The 19,069-nt window shown below is 50.7% G+C and overlaps 1 protein-coding gene across 1 annotated transcript; it reads right to left on the bottom strand.

Moving 5' to 3' along the window:
* Positions 1–5,063: 5,063 nt before the first annotated feature.
* On the bottom strand, positions 5,064–18,780 carry LOC139589423 (serine/threonine-protein kinase PAK 3-like). The gene is made up of 13 exons (XM_071425894.1): positions 18,688–18,780; positions 13,245–13,282; positions 12,737–12,859; positions 12,113–12,235; positions 11,807–11,886; positions 10,693–10,756; positions 9,397–9,445; positions 8,154–8,266; positions 7,510–7,627; positions 6,765–6,864; positions 6,139–6,335; positions 5,549–5,686; positions 5,064–5,153 (listed from the first exon to the last, which is right to left on the bottom strand). The coding sequence occupies exons 1-13, from the start codon at positions 18,778–18,780 to the stop codon at positions 5,064–5,066; spliced, it is 1,326 nt and encodes a 441-aa protein (XP_071281995.1).
* Between the last annotated feature and the right edge of the window lie 289 nt (positions 18,781–19,069).

Genomic DNA, 19,069 nt, shown 5'->3' with positions numbered 1-19,069 from the left:
GAATGTTGCCCAACAGCTAGAAAAGGAGCTGAACCTGAAGCAAACTGCCTCAGGGCCTGAAATAATAGGCGGCCTCAGGCCAGAGCAGGAACTGAATGCTGGGGTGAAGGCAGCCCCCAAAACATGAGAAACCACTGAAAGACGCTGCTGCAAAGCCAAAGAGCCTTAGAGCTGCAATTTAGCACTGCTGGGCAAGGCCTGGAACCAGCGTTTTCCAGACTCCAGCAACAGCCGGGCCTCCCTGACTGCAAGGTCAGCCCCGCAGCCCCTGGCAGGGCTTTAATGCCTCAAAGCCCAACCCCGCCCCTCAGCCCAAACTGCGCCCGCCCCTCCCAAACACAGAGGCGGGACGGCGCCGAGGGGCTGTCACCTTCCTCTGCTCCCTGCAGGACAGGTTCCGCTGTGCACAGCCAATCTTCACCCCTCCTTCTCATCCCAAGCCCTCCCCGCGGGTAAAGAAGGAATTCGCTCCTCAGGAGGCAGAGTCTGGGAGTGAGTGATACGTCAGTCTGCAACAGAAGTGCTTGAATTACACGGGAAAATTAACAATGATCCCAAAGAAATGGAGAATGTTTGGGGAATTTTTCTCTTGGGAGGGAATGAAATAAATCTTTTGGCGAAGGAAGCACATGGTGAAAAGCCCTGGTCTTCTGCCTGGGGAACAAGCTGTGGTTTGCAAAGTTTGGATGCCTTGGAGAGGGGAGAACCGCCAGGCGATGCATGAGAAACAGGGCATGTCCCGTTCACCTCCTTCAGTGCTATTGTAATTTATTTCAAAATTTATGGATGAAGGCTTAGAAAACAAAATCTCGGCACCACCTCCAAAAAGTGAGTTGGGAGAGGGTGGTGAATTCAAATATCCCAAGAGGCTCTCTGGAAAGAAACTGGGGAATAAGTAGAGACTCATTTTCCCTGTATTCTCAATGAAGCTTTGCAAACTGCTCCTCCTGTGCCTCCTTCTGGCAGCCGTGGGCATTGAGCCTTGTCTGCCGCCAGAGCCTGGAGGCAGAAATGCTGCTGCTAGAGAATCTGTAACCCTTAGGAGAAAATGCTTTCATCATGGTGCAAGTTTGTTGTTTTGGTCTCACTGATGTGACAAATGGCTGTGATTCGTGCTAACAAAATTGTAAATATATCAATAGTTTTGGAAAATAGTTGGGAAAAGTATATGTGATCAGTGTTATGAAGCAGATAGGTTTTTTAGCTGATACCTGAGGGAAACAGGATACAGGGATTGGATTTCACCTTGGGAACGGACTAAGTATTGGTAAGGTAGTTGATATTTGAAATAAGATAACTCTTGCCAAATAAGTTTTATTAGTGATTGTCACTTTCTTGATGTCTTCTGAGTTTCTTTATACAGACTTTTATTGCTGGTTTGATTAAAGCATCACCAAAACTTTCTCAGGCAGAGAACACAAAAGTGGATAGTTCCTGTGTATGAAGTAGGTCCAAGTGGGACAGAGTTTTCTTCTTTGAGAGGTGTTTCATGGAAAGATGAAGTGGTACAGGACTGAAGAACTGCTGTTCTTCACTGCATCGAGTGTTCCCATGTTTTTATCTTGCTAAGTTTTAAGACATTCATGTTCATGTGTTTTATATACGTTTGGTGCAAGCACTATTGAGAAATTTTTGTATTTTCTCTCTGGTTGCCACAGGGGGTGGGGAAGATTCCTCCCTAAACTTTTCTTAGGAAAACTTTGAGAGCTCTTCCTATCGCCTCAGATCAAACCAGAAAATTACTCCACCAGGGCAAGTATGTGTAGGTTTGGTGGGGGATGTGTAGAGCATGATTGTGCAGAAGAAAGGCATGTGGAACTGTTGGTGGCCCCTGGAAGCAGGGAGAAAAGGGGCTGACAGAGGAGCAGAGGTGGCAGCTGGAAAGCTCTCTCCAGCTGTGGACAAAGAAGGCAGAAGTGCTTAGGCTGACTGAAGACAAGAAGAAAGATTTTGGGTTTGAGAAGCACTGAAGGGTTAGGTAAAGTGAGGAAAGGTATTTGGTCTGAAGCCAGTAGCTTGACTGCAATGATACGCTGAGGAGGTTGGAGCCTCTTGAGTTTTGTGATGTCTTTGAGCCCCAGCCCTGAGGCAATCCAGACTATTGGGACTCTTAAGTCCTTTCAGATGACTTTCCTGAGAAAGGCTGCTCTGCTGTCATTTTCTGAAACACAGTGAGAGGATCCCTCTCTGGCTGCCTCTTCCCTTCTCTGCCCCACATGACAGCCAAAGTGAGTCCATTGCCAGCAGGAGTGGTGTGCAAATGGGGAATGTCCTGGGGCCACATGGCCAGCGTGGAGCACTGCTATTGGGATGCCAAAAGTCTGGTGGGGAGAGAGCTTCTTGTGACCATGGTCACAAGGGTTTTCAGGATGAAGAAGAGACGAGAATGTTGACTCTATGATCAGAAGGCTTGATTTAGTATTTTATGATATATGTACCATTAAAACTATACTAAAAAGAAATAGAAAGGAAAAGGTTTCTCCAGAAGCTAGCTAAGCTAAGAATAGAAAAGAATGAATAACAAAGATCTGTGTCTCAGACATAGAGCAAGAGCCGGCTCTGCCATGAGTGGTCAGGAAATCCAAACATCAACAGGAGACCCATCACGGGTCTACCTGTTGCATTCCACAGCAGCAGATAACCATTGTTTACTTTTGGTTGCTGAAACTGCAGCTTCTCACAAGGAAAAATCCTAAGAAAGGATTTCTCATGAAAGATGTCTGCGACAGCTTCTTGTGTCTCATTTGCAAGCTGAGCTTCCTATCCCCTTTCAAAGCCTTTCACAGTCTAGTGCTCTGTCAACAGTGCCTCAGTTCCATGGTGGGAATTCTGAAGTCCTTTCAGAGAAGCCTTGCCTGAAAGAGAACAGGTCTGGCTTGCAGTGCATTGCTCTGGAGGCCTTAGGAAGTTGCTTTGCCAGCCCTTACCCACTTACTGGCCAAAAAACACATGTGAAAGACTGAAGCTTTGCCAGCTGTGACAGTGGCCCAAAGAGAAGGCAGTTAGGGGCAAAATAAGGAGAATTATTTTGGTGCTGGCACACACATCAGGTACCAGGTGGGTGAGAAAAGCCATCTGTAAATAGCTCAGCTGACAATCAGGGAGGGGAAGGTGCAAAGAAAGGCAGAGGTAGAAATCTCAAAGGAATGAGAGGACTATGTCCAGAAGTTGAAACTAGCCAAAAGAAAAAACAACAAAAAAAAAGAGTAATTGGATAAAATACTGAAAAAGCTAAGCAAGTCTTCTCTTGGTGCTGGATGGTGCATTGGGGGATAGTGTTGGCAGCTTTGGGTGCCCATCCCAAAGCCATCACCTGTTTTCCCTGTGCCCTGACGGGTTCAGACAGGCTGTTGATCTGCATGGCCACTCCCAGTTGGCCCCAGAGTCCTCTCCACTTCATGATCAGCTCACCATAAGTTTTCTGGCTGTCATCCGTTGTGGCTTCTCTTCTCCTGAGGCTTGGTGTTGGTCATTGTTGTCTAATGTGTGGCTGTGTGAGCATTTTTGGCCCGTGCCCTCCAGGACCAACTCTCATGAATCACCGCTTTTTCTTTTATTTAAAATGAATGGTATAACCATTATAGTAAAAATCATATCTTCTCATAACTAAAACCAACACAATACTTAGTAGATTTTAACTAAGCTTGAGAATTAAAATAAACTGGTGCGTTCATATTGCAGAGCATAACCAAATAATAAGTAAATACAATTTTCATTTCCCCTCACTTCTCGGGCCCTGACTCCCAGACGGCTCCCGCCACTACATTCCCCCTCACTTACCCACAAAACAAAAGAGAACAGAAAATCAAAGCCAAAAGACTTGGGGTGACACCTTTCCCGAGTGGCCTGCAGCAAACACACAAGTCAAAAGAAAAGGTTTCATGGGGGACTAGAATGGGGGAACCTTCCAGTGGTGCAGGGCACAGGACTCGTATGGGGGCCACAGGGTCGGTCCTCCAGCTGTTTTATTCTCAACTTCTATTGTAGCGCTGACCTCTGAAATATGTATTGCAGCAAAAATGGGAGTCTGCTAATACAAGAGGAAAGTGCGGGCAGGGTTGAGGGCAGTCAGAAAGTGGGTTAGGGTAGAATCCAGGACACCATGGCCGGTGCCGTCCTGACAAGGGGTCAGAAGAGGAGGGGAGATGGCAGATGGCTGGTGGCTCGCCTTTGCTTGCTCTTGAGCAGGTTCCATCTCCCGGCCTGTCCTTCCAAGGAATCGTGGTTTCAGGGAAGCGGGGTCAGAACATGAAAACTGGGAGAGGATGTCTGTCAAATATTGTGCAACTAAAATTTAAATTTAAATGGTAGTCAAATATACCATCAATTACCACCAAACATAGCAAAGTGAATGATTTTCAATAATCACGGTATCAAATGTATATTGAAACGATAAACAGGAGACCATGGGAGAGGTTAAAGTCTAGGGGACATTCTTCCAGGCCACAGCCCCAGCAAGTGCCCTAGCAGGCCCACAGGCCTCCACAGTGGCTCAGGCAGGTCCCAACTGCACAAGTTTTCACTCCCTCATGTTGGCCTTGGTTCCCGTGGCAGAACTTGCCTTCCCGCTGGACACTCACCTGCGCCTGAGCCCCTGGAGAAGCCCAGCTCCCTCCCCCTCTGCCCACAGCCACAGCAGCATCCCCAGCAGTGACACCACTGCTCTGCTCCATTCTGCCCTACTCTGCTCCTCTAGCCACAGCTGCAATGCCTCTATCTCCACAAGAGTTTGTGGCCTGGAGGCACTGAAGGAAGAAGACCTTTGCACGCTTCCAAACCCTGCCACAAATCCCATCCATGTGTCTTCCCACATCGAAGAAACACCTGACCATTCAGAAGCAAATTTAGAGCTTATTCACAGGGTGAGAACAAAGGGAAGCTTCCAGCACAGTGAAGGTTTTATTTATTATAGTATTTATTTTGCCTATTCGAATAAAGAGACTACGAACTAAGACCTAGAAACTAGAAACTTCAAACTACGAGCTATAATCTACAAACTACAAACTACGAGCTATAATCTACAAACTAAAAAGTGCAAACAATAACAATGGCCTCTTCCAGGGCTAGTATCTCCTGTTGGCCATAAACTGCTGCGTGGCCATGATCAGAGGCGTCAGCTCGGAGGTCGGCTTGGCTGATGTTACAAACGGATGCTGCCCAAAGAGAAAAAGAAAAACATGAACTTGTACTTTCCTCACAGGCTGAAACAGGCTTTCTCTGGCTACCAGAAAGATACAGAAAGAAGAAAAGGAGGGCATTCTGGGCACCACTGTCTCCACATCCAGGACCTTGCTACATGAGGCAAAATGGCTCCCAATCCCACAAATCCATGACTCCAGATGTCTTCAGCTTAAGGAGATTTGGTCTAGGTGACCTTGAAAGGCTCCTTCCAAGGCATCCTAGGCCAGGATTCTCCTTTGTTTTCCTTTGCAAGCCCCCAGAGGGGAGATTCTTAGGAGCGGGCCCCATCAGACGCCTTGGACTTGAGCAGATGAGGAGCCCCTGGCAGCGGGCAGCTGGCGCAGCCTGCAGCCGCTTTGCCTTTTACCTGCAGCAGTTCCTGGGCAGACCAGCGCCTGTCCTCGTCCCTCTCCAGGCAGCAGTGCAGAAAGTCTCGCAACCACGCCGACTGCTGCCTGGGCTTCTGCAGCTTTGGCCTGCCCCCGCTGCTGATCAGCTCTTGAACCTAGAGAAGAAGGAAATGCCACGCTCTACCTGTCTCCTTCGCACCCCAAACTGCTCACACACACCCCACGGGACAGGCTCCACTCTCCCGTGGCACTTTACTCCCTGCCAGAGCCTCCCTTTCCTACCCCTACTGAAAGAACACAAAGCCACAGGCAGCCATAGCCAGTCCAATAGGCAAAGGCTCTTGCCTTCACCCCTGATTTCACTGGCTGATGGGGACTAAAAGCCCAGCTTTGCCCTTTTGTCAAAGCTTCCCTCAAGCAAAAGGCATCACCATTTTTTTGTGCGGTTCGTGCACTGCAATGGCAAGGGGACGATCTGGACAAGGAGCACGAGAGACTATGCAGCCTGGCACCTCTCATTTCCAGGTGTTAGCAAGCTTGCCAGGCAGAAGAATGGGAGCAGATTGTGTTTGGGTGTCAGCAGTATCTGAGAGCAGTTGCAGCGCACCGTGCGGGAGGTTTTCATCCGGTAAGGAGGCGCCCCTTCCACCATCTCGATCCCCACAATGCCAAAGGACCAGATGTCCACTTTGGGGCCATAGAGCTTCCTGGTGAAGATTTCTGGCGCCATCCAGTAAGTGGTCCCAACAGCTGATCTCCGTTTGCTCTGCTCAGCGGTCAGCTGAGCAGCAAGGCCAAAATCAGCTGAGGAGAAAAAAGAGGCCAGCGTGAATGAGGAAAGCAAAGCAAAGAAATCCCCACTGTACCAATGTCCAAGAGGGCAGCGTGGAACCCGGCTGCCATCAAGGGGCCATGCTGCCATTCCTCTGGCCTGCAGCCGAGGAAATACGGAATTGGCCAGTTAGCAAAAGCCCCAGCTTTCAGGCAGTGGCTTTTAGTGCCCTGAAGCTATTAGACTGTAAGTGCCTTGCTTGGGAAGGGACACACGCACAAGCCAAAGGCACTCCTGAGCCCTTGTACCCAGCAACACCTCCCTGCACCTTGGGGCTGTGCTCTGCACTTGTATCAGGGCAGCCTGGACTGCCACAGGCACCACTGCAGGGAACCGGCAGTCACCCAAAGGCAGCCCCACACCGCAGCCTGCCACGGCTGAGCCCGGCCAACAACACCCACCCAACTTGACGGATCCGTCCAGACGCAGGAGAATGTTGTGGCTTTTGACGTCCCGGTGGATCACTTGCTTGGAGTGAAGGAAATCCAGGCCTTGCAGGCACTGAGAGAGGAAAAGAAACACCAGCCTAAGTGGATTTCATCCCACAAGCGGGGAAGTGGCACATCTGCAACACTGCAACATTCCTGGGCCATGCTGAGCCATGGCACGACAGGCTGCTGGCAAGGGCAAGAGCTTGCTGCTCCAACACAAGGACAGCAGTGTCTTTCTAAGTGAGGGTGTGTGTGCTTCTGAAAGAGAAAGGACAATTGTTCCTCCGGCCACTGCCCTGCAACCACAGACTGAAGCAGCACTGCTGCAGTGGCTGTGCTCTCTCCAGCCAGACAAGAGTGGATGCTTTTGCAAACACCCCTTTGGTGCAAGGCTCTCTTGGAGGCTGAGCTCCATGACAGCCCAGTGTGTATCTTTGTCTGTGCCACTTATTTTACATTGTGCCACCAGCAACTTTGCCCGTCCAGGGAAGGAATGCAGCACACACAGGCTCCAGGCAAGTGTTTAGAGAGGCAAACACAAACACACTAGAAGAAGGGCAGGGACACTGGCAGGCACTTCAGATGCTCTTGCTACTGCCAGTCATAAGAGAAAGGCAGCAAGGAGGCTCAGAAGATGAAATCTCTCCTCTCCTTGTCACCCATTTGGAAGGACCATCCCGACCAAGGCATGGGAAGCACAGGCACTATCCCTTACCTCCCGAGAGACAGCTGCTATCTCTCCTTCTGCCAGACGAGTCTCCCTGATGACATCGTGTAAGGAACCTCCGTCCATGTATTCCATCACGAGCCAGAGTTCCTCGTCCAGCAGGTAGCTGAAAGGAGGAAACAACAGCCTGGAGATGAAGGTGTGGTGTGCACTCACACCACCTGATGGATTCTTGTTTCTGTGTCTCTCTCAGAGGAAGACAGGAGGAAGTGAGCAGTCATTCACTACGCTCTACAGGCCTTGAACTCTGGGCAGTCTAAAACACTGCTTGCTATCCACACCAACGAACAGGCCAAGGGAAATACAATCTACAGTGCTTTGGCAGCACTTCAGACCCATGGGAAAAAAATCCAAGCCCAAAGCCAACAAAACCATGGGGAGAGAGCACAGGAACTTTGAGGCTGTTGGCTCAGTAAGATAGGGCCAAGTCCCGCCTTTGAAAGCGCCCTTCAAACTCGGTATGCCAGGAAAGAGTAATGCAGCCCCAATGCAATCTCCTCCCAAGACACTGTAGATCAGCCCAGAAACAGGAATGAACAGCTCCATCCTCTGCCATCCACCAAAGGAGTGCTTGAACCTCTGGCTTGCAGGATGTGAATGACCTTTCACAGCAGAACAGCAGAACCACTCACCTGTCTACATAGTTGACAAGGTTGGCGTGCTTATTGCCACGCATGACCTGGATTTCATTCAGGCACAGTTCGCTGCCGCTCTCTTGCAGGAGACTAATTTTCTTTATGGCCACCTAAAACGACATGGAAAACCATGAACCAAAGAAGTCTGTGGCACAGGACCACAAGGGCAACATGGAGACAGTGATTATGGGATGATAGTGCTGGGCTGGGCCAAGCTGCCTTGTGACAGGACATCAGACCGCCTGCTCGGGCACCTCCCAGGACACAGAGCCACATACCCTTTGCCCTGGAAACCTGGCAGAAACACGCTCTAAGCTCTCCACCGCAGAGGTCTAACAACACTCACTGTGCCCAGAGCCAGTCTTCTCCCATGGCCTTACTTTATCATCCCCATGCTCATTCACACACCTCTTGCAAGCAGGAAGCCATTTTGTGCCAGTAAAAATGGAGCAAAACTGCTGGGAAACCATTGGAACTTCTAGGGGATTGGATCATTACTCCAGCAGTCACTGGCATTCTCCATGGCACAACAACAAAGCAAACAGTTAGAGATGTGGCAGATAAAATGCTGTCCTAAAAACATCCTGAGGGCTATTCCTCCTAAGATATACAACCCTACATACTTCACAATGAAAAAATGCCACAATGATGAAAACATCATTAAGGACACCTCCAAAAACCACAATCCTAGCATTTCCTCACTCCAGGAATTTTCATTTTGCTCCACTCAAATACTTTTCTTCACACCACTGACTTTTGCAATTACTGCCTGACTGTAAAACGAAATAACCCAGGCCATGATCTTCTAGGGATATACACCGGGCTATGGGCAGGGCTTAGGCCTTTGAGAGACTCCTTGCAGACCACTCTGTCTAAGCACAGTTCCAAGGGCAGCACTGCAGGTGCCTACAGAACTATCAGCACGATTCCCATGTATTTGCTAACAGCCAGAAAAGAGAACTCAGGAACCCTGCAGCCCCAAAGAGCAGTGCCATGCTCTGAGACACCACCTGGGCACTAAGACCCAGCCAGCGTGTCCTCCTCTGGCCTCCTTGCATTCCCAGGGGCAGCTGAGAAGGACAAAATCTGTCCCCACTGTATTTGGCAGGGCGGACACTGCTCTGCACTTCATCTGCCTTTGCAGCAAAGCTCTCCTGGCCACCCAAAGCTCAGCCACAGCTCACAGCAGAGGGGAGGGCACTCGAGAGCTGCAGAAGCTGCGGCGCTGCTTGGCGCTTACCTCTTCTCCTGTGGCAGTCTCCACTGCCATGCACACCGTGCCGAAACCCCTAGAAACAAAACAGCAGCGGAGAAAGAAGAAGTCCTTTAGTCCCTGCCACTGCAAGACACTGCAGTCCAATGGCAAATAAGTCCTGGGGCAAACAGTAAATGGAATAGGACAGATTCTCGTCTGGGTCTTTCCCCCCTTTTCTCTTTCTGTATCTGTACATGTGTGGGATTTTTCCAGGAACTTGCCAGTTGGGCCTTCTCCCACTTCTCCCTGGAGCCTGTCTGCCAAACTCAAGCACCACTACCGAGGCCTTCTGAGAAGCCTGAGGCCACGGAGCAGCCATTGCAGGAAAGCCTCCAGACACAGATCCCTTCTCCAGCTTGCAAGGAAGTTAGTGCCCAGCCATAGCTGCAGCCACAGCCAGAGCAGGGAAAGGCTTCCATTGCTGCACACACAAATGGAGAAGTCCTCAAAACACAGGATCCTTGGACACCAGCGTTCTGAGTCCAGAGCTGTTGTCAGCTGCTTCTCTTCGGTGCACCAGACACCTGGAGGACTCTGCTTTTCTGGAGACTTCTTGTACATTTGGCTTCTCACAGGGAAAATGTTGCAAATCAGTCCCATTTCCAGTCAGCAGAGCCGGCTTTCAAAGGGAACAGCTTGGTGGATTCTTTGCAGGAAAGGCCTAAACCCCACAGGATCCACCAGGGTTCTGCCATCAGCCAGATGATGCCTTTTCCTCTGGAGTGCATTGGCACTGGCCATTGCCCTGAAGCTTTGTCTTTTGCCACGTCAGCTACAAAAGAGAGCTGCTTCTTTCATTTCTGCTTTTGGCTGCTAGGCTAGGTGGTGGTCATCCAGACCACTGAATCTTGCTTTCAGCAAAATACTGGAAAGAAATGTTACCCAGAGCTGTTCCCTGACAGCTGTCAGCTGCTGACTTGACCTCTGAGGCAACAAAGTTTCTCCTCCTTTCATTCCCACGCATTCTGTATTCTTTTGAGACATGCCAAAATGCTTTCTCCTAGGAAGAGCGGCAATCAGGTGCAACAGACTTGAGGGACAGGAGATCTGCCAGGTGCTGCTCTTTGCCGCAGAAAAGACATTGCCAGCGTCCAGGTGTCTTTGCCGCCCTGCCTTCGGACCACAGCTGTAAATGCTGACCAGTACTGAGAGATCATCAGGCATCATCCTAACGCAGTGTCTGAACAGCTTTGGAGCTTGCCTGACGTCGCTCTGGGGAGATGTGACACCAGCAAAATGCACAGGCCCTGCCTTTGAAGAAGGAACTACGGCTGCACTCACCCTTTGCCAATGGTTTCCAGCTCTGTGTATTCAGCCTCAGGATCTCCCTCGCTCACCAGCATCTCTGTAAAAATCCCAAGGAAAGATGCTCACTTCAAAAGAGATCCCACCCTGCAGCAGATCAGAAAGGCAGCCCCACTCTCTGCGACTCTGGGCCCTTTCAACTCAGGCAGTCGGCAAACAACAACACCACCGCACCACCACCACCACCACCACCTCAGAAACAACAGCAGCAAGACGAGCAGCCCTGCAGCACAGATGGCCTGCACCAAACTAGACGTCTAAACTAAAATCTAAGCACGTGCAGAAACAGTCAGAGGATGCAGGGATCAGAAAGCTGTAACCAAGAGAACTGGTTGTTGTCTAGAAATGTTAAGGGCAGCAGGAATAACAAAACCTTGCTGGTCTTGGCAATCAACACTCTGTGACCTTCAAGCAAAGCTTTAATCCTTGCAAACATCAAAGGCATCCTGGCTCCTGGAATCAATTGTTCTCAACAGCTGCCCTTTGCAGGACAGCAAGAATATTGCAAAGTGCTTCCAGCAGAAGCACAATCTGCAGTTTTAAGCAGGACAATTTTGCCTAAACAATGGCCTTCTGCCTTTCAGGAGCAGCAGCTCATGTTCCAACCTACTGTGCTGGGCCTTAGGAATGAGGTGCCTCAGCCTTTAGGACAGGCCGAGTTCTGAAGATGACCTTGGCCGTGCCCCACAGGAGCTCCTTGAGGCCTACTCATTGGCTGGGTCACGGCCTCCTGCTCAGCCAGAAACAATCTCTGGTTTGCCTTTTGCCTCCAGGGAAGCTCAGGCAAAGCCAAGCCAGGCTGAGCTGCTCTCAGAGGCAGGAGCAACACCCCGGTGACCCCTCACCACCTCAAAGCACAACAACAGGTCCTGTGTGGAGGCCTCAGGAGCTGGCACTCAGCTGAGGAGGAACAGGAGCTGGGACAGCTCATGCCGACACACGCACACACAGGGCACTGCTCCAGCAGACAAGGATCACAAAGGACGTACTCAGCATGGCCAGGCACTTGTCCTCTGTCCTCTCTCCCAGCTGCTCTCTGCTGCCAGAGGAGCTACTGGTGCTCCAGATGCACGAGCTGCTCCCGCTGCACTTGCCAGCTTGGGGACTGGAGGCTCCTTCAGAGCCTTCTGCTGCAGCTCCTGCAGGTGCCAGGACAGAGGAGGTGGAGCTCTGGGAAAAGAAATGAGTGAGGTCACAAATGTGCCTGGCAGAGGTGCCCCTGCCATCCCATTTCAAATGCAAGCCCCTGGGAAGATGCTGCTGGCCACAGCCAGGGCTCTTCACCTCTCAGCTTTTGCAGCCCGCTTCTCCAGCTCAAGGCCCAAAATCCAAAGGCTGCTTTTACACCACGGACAAAATGACACCACACACACTGCTAACCAAAGCAGGCACTTACTGATGATGTTTGCTCTGGGCCTGGGCTGACAGCAGGGGCAGGTTCATGAGCACCTTCCTCCTCTTCAGCCTCTTCCTCGGGTGCAGAGGCAGCCAGAGCAGGTGCTGACGCTGCCCTTCTGCTCTGGGGACACACAGCAGCATGAGGGACAGGAAAGAACCTGGCATTCACCACCTCACCTATATTCAGCTACAGGCCCCGCTGCATCTCAGCTGTTCCTTTAGCTACTGACAGCTGCTGTCTGCGCAGGGCCAGGTCCCTCCTGGGGACAGTGTCTCCTCATATCCTGCAAGCTTCTGAACTGCACCTTTGCACTGCTCTCTTCACTGGGGACAGGGAGCCTGCACAGCCACTGGCCACCAAGGGCCTCACTTGTACCCCAGCAGCGTGCCAAGACATCCTAATGCTACCTCCTGTCTCTTGCTAAGACAAATTCACAGCCTCTTTCAGAACAGTAGGAAGGTGATCCCTGAACTTCCAAGTTCCAGGCCTCACTGCCTGCGGGAAGGGCAGGAAAGATTCCAGCCCTCAGCATCTTCAGCCAGGCACGGGAGGTGCTGTCTGATCAGAAACTTGCAGCTATGCTTTGCGCCAGCCACAGGACTGCCCAGAGCTGCCACTTACTGATGCTGCATGCTCAGGCCCTGCAGTTGCAGCAGGTACACTTTGCTGGGCATCTTCCTCCCCTTGGGCCTCTTCTTCAGGAAGACACACAGCCACTGGAGGCTCCGAGGTTCCCTTTGGGCTCTGCAGACAGACAGCAGCGTCAGGGACACGTAACCTCCTTTATATTCAGCTCTAGACCCAGATGCACTCAGGAGAAAGCATCTGCAGAGAAATGGGATTCTAAGGTGCTCAGACTCAAGTAGAATGGGCCAGCTAGATGAGACTGCGCTCTCTTGTACAGGAGAAATTCCATCATGGCAACCACCACTTTCAGCTGCTTAAAAGTTCTGGAAAGGAACGGGAGAAAACAGCCCTGGGTCCTCCTGCTGCTGCTGTTGCTGCAAAGGGCCTGGACTGTACTTTCATTCATCCAGCCAGGCTGGCACCGGACTGCAACAGGCCCAGCTCACAGCTTGCTCCGCAATTGCCAAATGCTACCAAGGCCAGAGGCTCCTTTGCCACTCACCCAAAGAGCGGATTCTCTCCAGGCACGGCTGATGTGACCTGCAACACACAAGGGAAAAAGAACCAGATGCTCTAAGAAAACTGCCTGTGCTGGCCATGCCCACCCCAAAGTCAACCCAAAGACAGAGCATTCTGCTTTCACTACACCACTCCAGCAGCATCCCTTGTGGCACACAGCAAGCAAGACAACAGCAGCACAAAATACTGCCTGGTGTCTACCTTGTCTCTCCTCTTTGGCCACTCAACCCATAGAAACTTGAGACTAAGTCTACAAGTGGTTCTCTAACAGTCATTGCTTCTGCCCCACCTCACCCAGCAGCGGCTACAGCTCCTCTCTTTGCTGTATTTCAGTCTGCTCAAGACATTGCATGCAGCAATTGCCATGAGCTTACTGAAAACCTTTCCCCAGGGAGGCTTCACCCAAGTCCCTCTGAGCCATGGTGGCAGTCCTATCATGACACAGCACAGGAACAGCGCCTGTGTGTGGGAGCGTACAAGAACTCCTCAAAAATGTCCATCTCAGAGGCCTTTACCAAGCTCATTCTGTGATTTCATCACAGAACAAATGGCTCTTTTAGCGCGCAGGAAGTGTCAAGTTCCACAGGCACATGCTGGGATGAGGGAATGCAGACAAGAAGCCTTGAACTGAGGGACTTTGCCTCAGTCCTGGAGAGCAGTGCACAGCTTTTACAAGGATGCCTGCCAAGCTCTCCCAGTCTTCCCATCCTGGAAGTTGTCTTGCTTGAGCCAGCAAACTGAGGAGACTCCAGACTCCATTGCCACAGGCCCTGGCACAGCAGGAGCAGAATCCCCGCAGGCTACATCACAAATGCTGCCCATGCCCCACTGGCTAGAGACACGCCCTTCTTAGCTGTGGGCAGGGGTGTTACCCAGCTGAAGGCCTCTTTGTGGCATTTGGGTTTCCATATGCTGCACTGAAGAAAAACGTCTACTTACGTGCCAGGTGGGTGAAAAAGTAGCCGGAATAAGCCACGGTAAAAGCCGTGAAAGCTGCAGCACACACTCCCTCCATGGCTGGAGCAGTGCTGCTCAATCTGCAAGGGACAAAGCCTGTAGGGAGAAAACAAAAAAACTCAAGAGTCCTGCTGGCAGAGACCTCGTCGATCAGCAGGTTCCCCTGCAGTGAGCGTGCCGCAGAGCTGCTCTGCACACTGAGCCCTTCCGGGCCTCGGCACAGCAACTTTGCCTGACAACGCTGCCATGCGGCCGCTGACATCACAATAGCAGTGCCCTGGGCTGCTTTGTGAGTTCATGCACAGAACCACACCTTCTCTACAGATGATGCCAAAAAAAGCGTGCAGCGTTCTCCTCTGCTACAAAGCCACACAAAAAGCCCTCCTAGTCCATCACCTGTTGCTCAAGGCATCTAAGAGTAAAAACACATTAAGCCCCTCTAGCCCACACTGAGAAGCTGAGCACTGAGAAGGGAGCAGGATGTGAGGAACCACATTAGTGCTCTTTGGCCACTATTGCTTCTGAGCAAAAACCAGAAGGCTTCTTCCAGCGGGACCTCCCTTAGTTCTAGAAAGCAGCAAACTATCAGAACCCAGGAAATTCCTCTGGCTGCCCTGGAGGGCTCAAGCCGCTGCCCGGGGGCTCAGAGACTTTGGCACAGAGCCCAAGATGCCTGTGCCTTTGATTTAGCCCTTGGAAAAAACAATCACCAATCTTAATATGAAGAATTACAAGTCAAAAGAGTTTAAGTTGAATAATAGGTAGTTTGTCACCAGGTGAAAAATAGATTTTTGAGGTTTTGAAAATGACAGCTCGGGGGTCTCAAGATGGAGGAATTTGGATGTGCCTTGTCCTTTTTCCTCCTTCTTCCTAGCCACCATCTTCTGAGTGATGTTGGCACTTTTAGATTGGTTTAGAGGAGAAGTTCACTGTCTCACATAGGTGATAGGTATTGGGAAGTTATTGTAAATAGTGTACACATAGTTTTGGGTATAAAAAGACAACACTGCCTCTGAGGTGGGCAGTGTGCCTCAACCCAAGCTGCTAGACAGACCTTGGCACGTTGGAGAAAGAATATTATAGATAAGAAACAATAAACAACCTTGAGACCAAGAACAGAAGAGTTCCCACTCCTTCTTCAACTGCCGGGCTGGGGAAAGAGACTTTCTAATGCATCTCAGGGTCACTCTGACCAGCAGAGATTGCAAGAGCAAACAGGGAGAAGCACGACTTCAATGACATTTAGAGTTTCCTCCTAGGTACAGAGACAAGGCCATGTGTCTTTCAGCACTATTTATTCAAAGCATTTTACATCACAGCCGTGGCTGTGATTTCAGCAGGGAAACGCCATGACAGGAAATGCAAGGAGGATCCTTCTCTCTGACTCACTCTAGCAGAGAGGCCTTGGCACCAAAGCACCACCACCATTTTTTCCCCCCACTTTTGTCCTTCCTCAGTAATTTTTAGGACACAGGGCTGAGATGGGTGGCACTGAAATGACAGCTCTGACACACAGCTGAAACCATCAGGGCCAGGGGGGCATGTGCGACTGTTTTTCTTCTCCAGCAGAACAAGGCAAGCCAGAGTGCTGACACTGATACCAAGTGAGTTCAGCCAAGCCCAAAGGGAGTGCAGCCAAGCCCAAAGGGAGTGCAGCCAAGCCAAGTGCAGCCCAGCAGGCTGGTAGGAAGAGGCAGCAAAGCGGCAGATCCCATTGCCACGCACACGCCCGGCGTGGCGGACTGATGGCAGCGGCAGTGCCAAACAGAGCTCCGCAGGGAGAGACAGACACCCATCACCATCGCCACTGCCACCAGCACTGCCGCAGAGAGGGAGCAGCAAACTGCCACTGCAGGGCCAGAGCTGCTCCCGGCAGCACCAGCAGCCCCCATCTACCATCAGAACCATGCTGGAAGCCCTGGCCATCCTGTCTTTGCTCCAGGGGCCCCGTGTGACACTGCACCTTTCTTGCTTAAGCCATTACCTCTTTCGCACAATTTTCTTCCTATTGTCGTCTACTGCTTTCCCCCCCCCCCCCCCCCCCCCCCACTACATTATAACTCTAACATTCTCAGCTTCTCATAGATTGGTTTTTCCATTGTCCCCCTCCATTGTGGTGGAGAAGGGGAGAGAGGAGAGGCTTTCCCAGGACTACCTCAAGAAGAGGACATAGAAAGGAGGGAAGGCCTTAGAAAGAAAAAACAACGCTCAGGATGCCTCTTTGGGAGGGAAGCAAATGTGCAAGCTTCTTAATATCCAGCCACAAATCTCTGGAGTCTTGACAGCCAAGAAGCACAGGAACCTGCAAACCTTGTTGTGAGACACTGGAGGACATTGCTGGCTCAAGCCCTTTCAGGCGCTTGTAGGTGGGGAAAGGGGCAGATCAAGCCTTGCTCTGCTGAGGCCATGCCCTACTCTGCACACCCCACACCCCCAGGCCTGCATCCCAGCCCAGCTGTGGCCGCTGATCCCTGGCACACCAAAGGCTCCACACCTGTGTCTGGAGCCCCTAACCCAGCTCCTAAATGGCCAGGTGAGTGGGAGCCCCATGTGGGGGAAGGCCCCAGGAAAGCCAAAGGCTATTTACCTCGGGATGTGTGGCCACCACATCTCTTGACCCTACCTCCTCTTGGTCTCATTTGCAAGCTGAGCTTCCTATCCCCTTTCAAAGCCTTTCACAGTCTAGTGCTCTGTCAACAGTGCCTCAGTTCCATGGTGGGAATTCTGAAGTCCTTTCAGAGAAGCCTTGCCTGAAAGAGAACAGGTCTGGCTTGCAGTGCATTGCTCTGGAGGCCTTAGGAAGTTGCTTTGCCAGCCCTTACCCACTTACTGGCCAAAAAACACATGTGAAAGACTGAAGCTTTGCCAGCTGTGACAGTGGCCCAAAGAGAAGGCAGTTAGGGGCAAAATAAGGAGAATTATTTTGGTGCTGGCACACACATCAGGTACCAGGTGGGTGAGAAAAGCCATCTGTAAATAGCTCAGCTGGCAATCAGGGAGGGGAAGGTGCAAAGAAAAGCAGAGGTAGAAATCTCAAAGGAATGAGAGGACTATGTCCAGAAGTTGAAACTAGCCAAAAGAAAAAACAAAAAAATAAAAGAGTAATTGGATGAAATACTGATAAAATTCAGCAAGTCTTCTCTTGGTGCTGGATGGTGCATTGGGGGATAGTGTTGGCAGCTTGGGTGCCCATCCCAAAGCCATCACCTGTTTTCCCTGTGCCCTGACGGGTTCAGACAGGCTGTTGATCTGCATGGCCACTCCCAGTTGGCCCCAGAGTCCTCTCCACTTCATGATCAGCTCACCATAAGTTTTCTGGCTGTCATCCGTTGTGGCTTCTCTTCTCCTGAGGCTTGGTGTTGGTCATTGTTGTCTGATGTGTGGCTGTGTGGTCATTTTTGGCCCGTGCCCTCCAGGACAAACCCCCACACTCCCCCTTTTTTGTTTTATTTAAAATGAAAGGTATAACAATCATAGTAAAAATAATATCTTCTTATACCTAAAACCAACACAATACTTAGTAGATTTTAACTAAACTTGGGAATTAAAATGAACAGGTGGGTTGATATTGCAGACATAAGCAAACAATAAGAAAATACAATTTTCATTTTCCCTCACTTCTCGGGCCCTGACTCCCAGATGGCTCCCCGCCACTTCATTCCCTTTCACTTACCCACAAAACAAAAGAGAACAGAAAATCAAAGCCAAAAGACTTATGGTGGAACCTTTCCCGCGTGGCCTTCAGCAAACACACAAGTCAAAAGAAAAGGTTTCATGGGGGACTAGAATGGGGGAACCTTCCGGTGGTGCAGGGCACAGAACTCCTGTGGGGGCAACAGAGTCGGTCCTCCAGCTGTTTTATTCTCAACTTCTATTGTAGCGCTGATCTCTGACACATGTATTGCAGCAAAAATGGGGGACTGCTAATACAAGAGGAAAGTGCGGGCAGGGTTGAGGGCAGTCAGAAAGTGGGTTAGGGTAGAATCCAGGACACCATGGCCGGTGCTGTCCTGGCAAGGGGTCAGAAGAGGAGGGGAGATGGCAGATGGCTGGTGGCTCGCCTGTGCTCTTGAGCAGGTTCCATCTCCCGGCCTGTCCTTCCCAGGGATCGTGGTTTCAGGGAAGCGGGGGCGGAACACGAAAACTGAGAAAGGAAGTCTATCAAATATTGTGCAACTAAAATTTAAATTTAAATGGTAGTCAAATATACCGTCAGTTACCACCAAACATAGCAAAGTAAATGATTTTCAATAATCACGGTATCAAATGTATATTGAAACGATAAACAGGAGACCATGGGAGAGGTTAAAGTCTAGGGGACATTCTTCCAGGCCACAGCCCCAGGAAGTGCCCTAGCAGGCCCACAGGCCTCCACAGTGGCTCAGGCAGGTCCCAACTGCACAAGTTTTCACTCCCTCATGTTGGCCTTGGTTCCCGTGGCAGAACTTGCCTTCCCGCTGGACACTCACCTGCGCCTGAGCCCCTGGAGAAGCCCGGCTCCCTCCCCCTCTGCCCACAGCCACAGCAGCATCCCCAGCAGTGACACCACTGCTCTGCTCCATTCTGCCCTACTCTGCTCCTCTAGCCACAGCTGCAATGCCTGTATCTCCACAAGAGCTTGTGGCCTGTAGGCACTGAAGGAAGAAGACCTTTGCACGCTTCCAAACCATGCCGCAAACCCCATCCATGTGTCTTCCCACATCGAAGAAACACTTGACCATTCAGAAGCAAATTTAGAGCTTATTCACAGGGTGAGAACAAAGGGAAGCTTCCAGCACAGTGAAGGTTTTATTTATTATAGTATTTATTTTGCCTATTCGAATAAAGAGACTACGAACTATGACCTAGAAA

Source organism: Agelaius tricolor, unplaced genomic scaffold, assembly GCF_023055355.1.
Source record: "Agelaius tricolor isolate 1412-34295 unplaced genomic scaffold, bAgeTri1.0.p SCAF_4, whole genome shotgun sequence".
Taxonomy (NCBI): domain Eukaryota; kingdom Metazoa; phylum Chordata; class Aves; order Passeriformes; family Icteridae; genus Agelaius; species Agelaius tricolor.
The sequence above is the reverse complement of the archived record's forward strand: the minus strand, read 5'-3'. Positions and strand labels throughout refer to the sequence as shown.

Coding starts and splice junctions, on each gene's coding strand:
- LOC139589423 (XM_071425894.1), bottom strand. CDS start 18,780: ATGGAGCAGAGCAGTGGTGTCACTGCTGGGGATGCTGCTGTGGCTGTG. Junction 7,628..8,153: donor CTTGTCAACTATGTAGACAG/GTGAGTGGTTCT, acceptor TCCTCCTTTCAG/CTACCTGCTGGACGAGGAAC. Junction 5,687..6,138: donor GGATGAAAACCTCCCGCACG/GTGCGCTGCAAC, acceptor CTTCTTCTCTAG/GTTCAAGAGCTGATCAGCAG.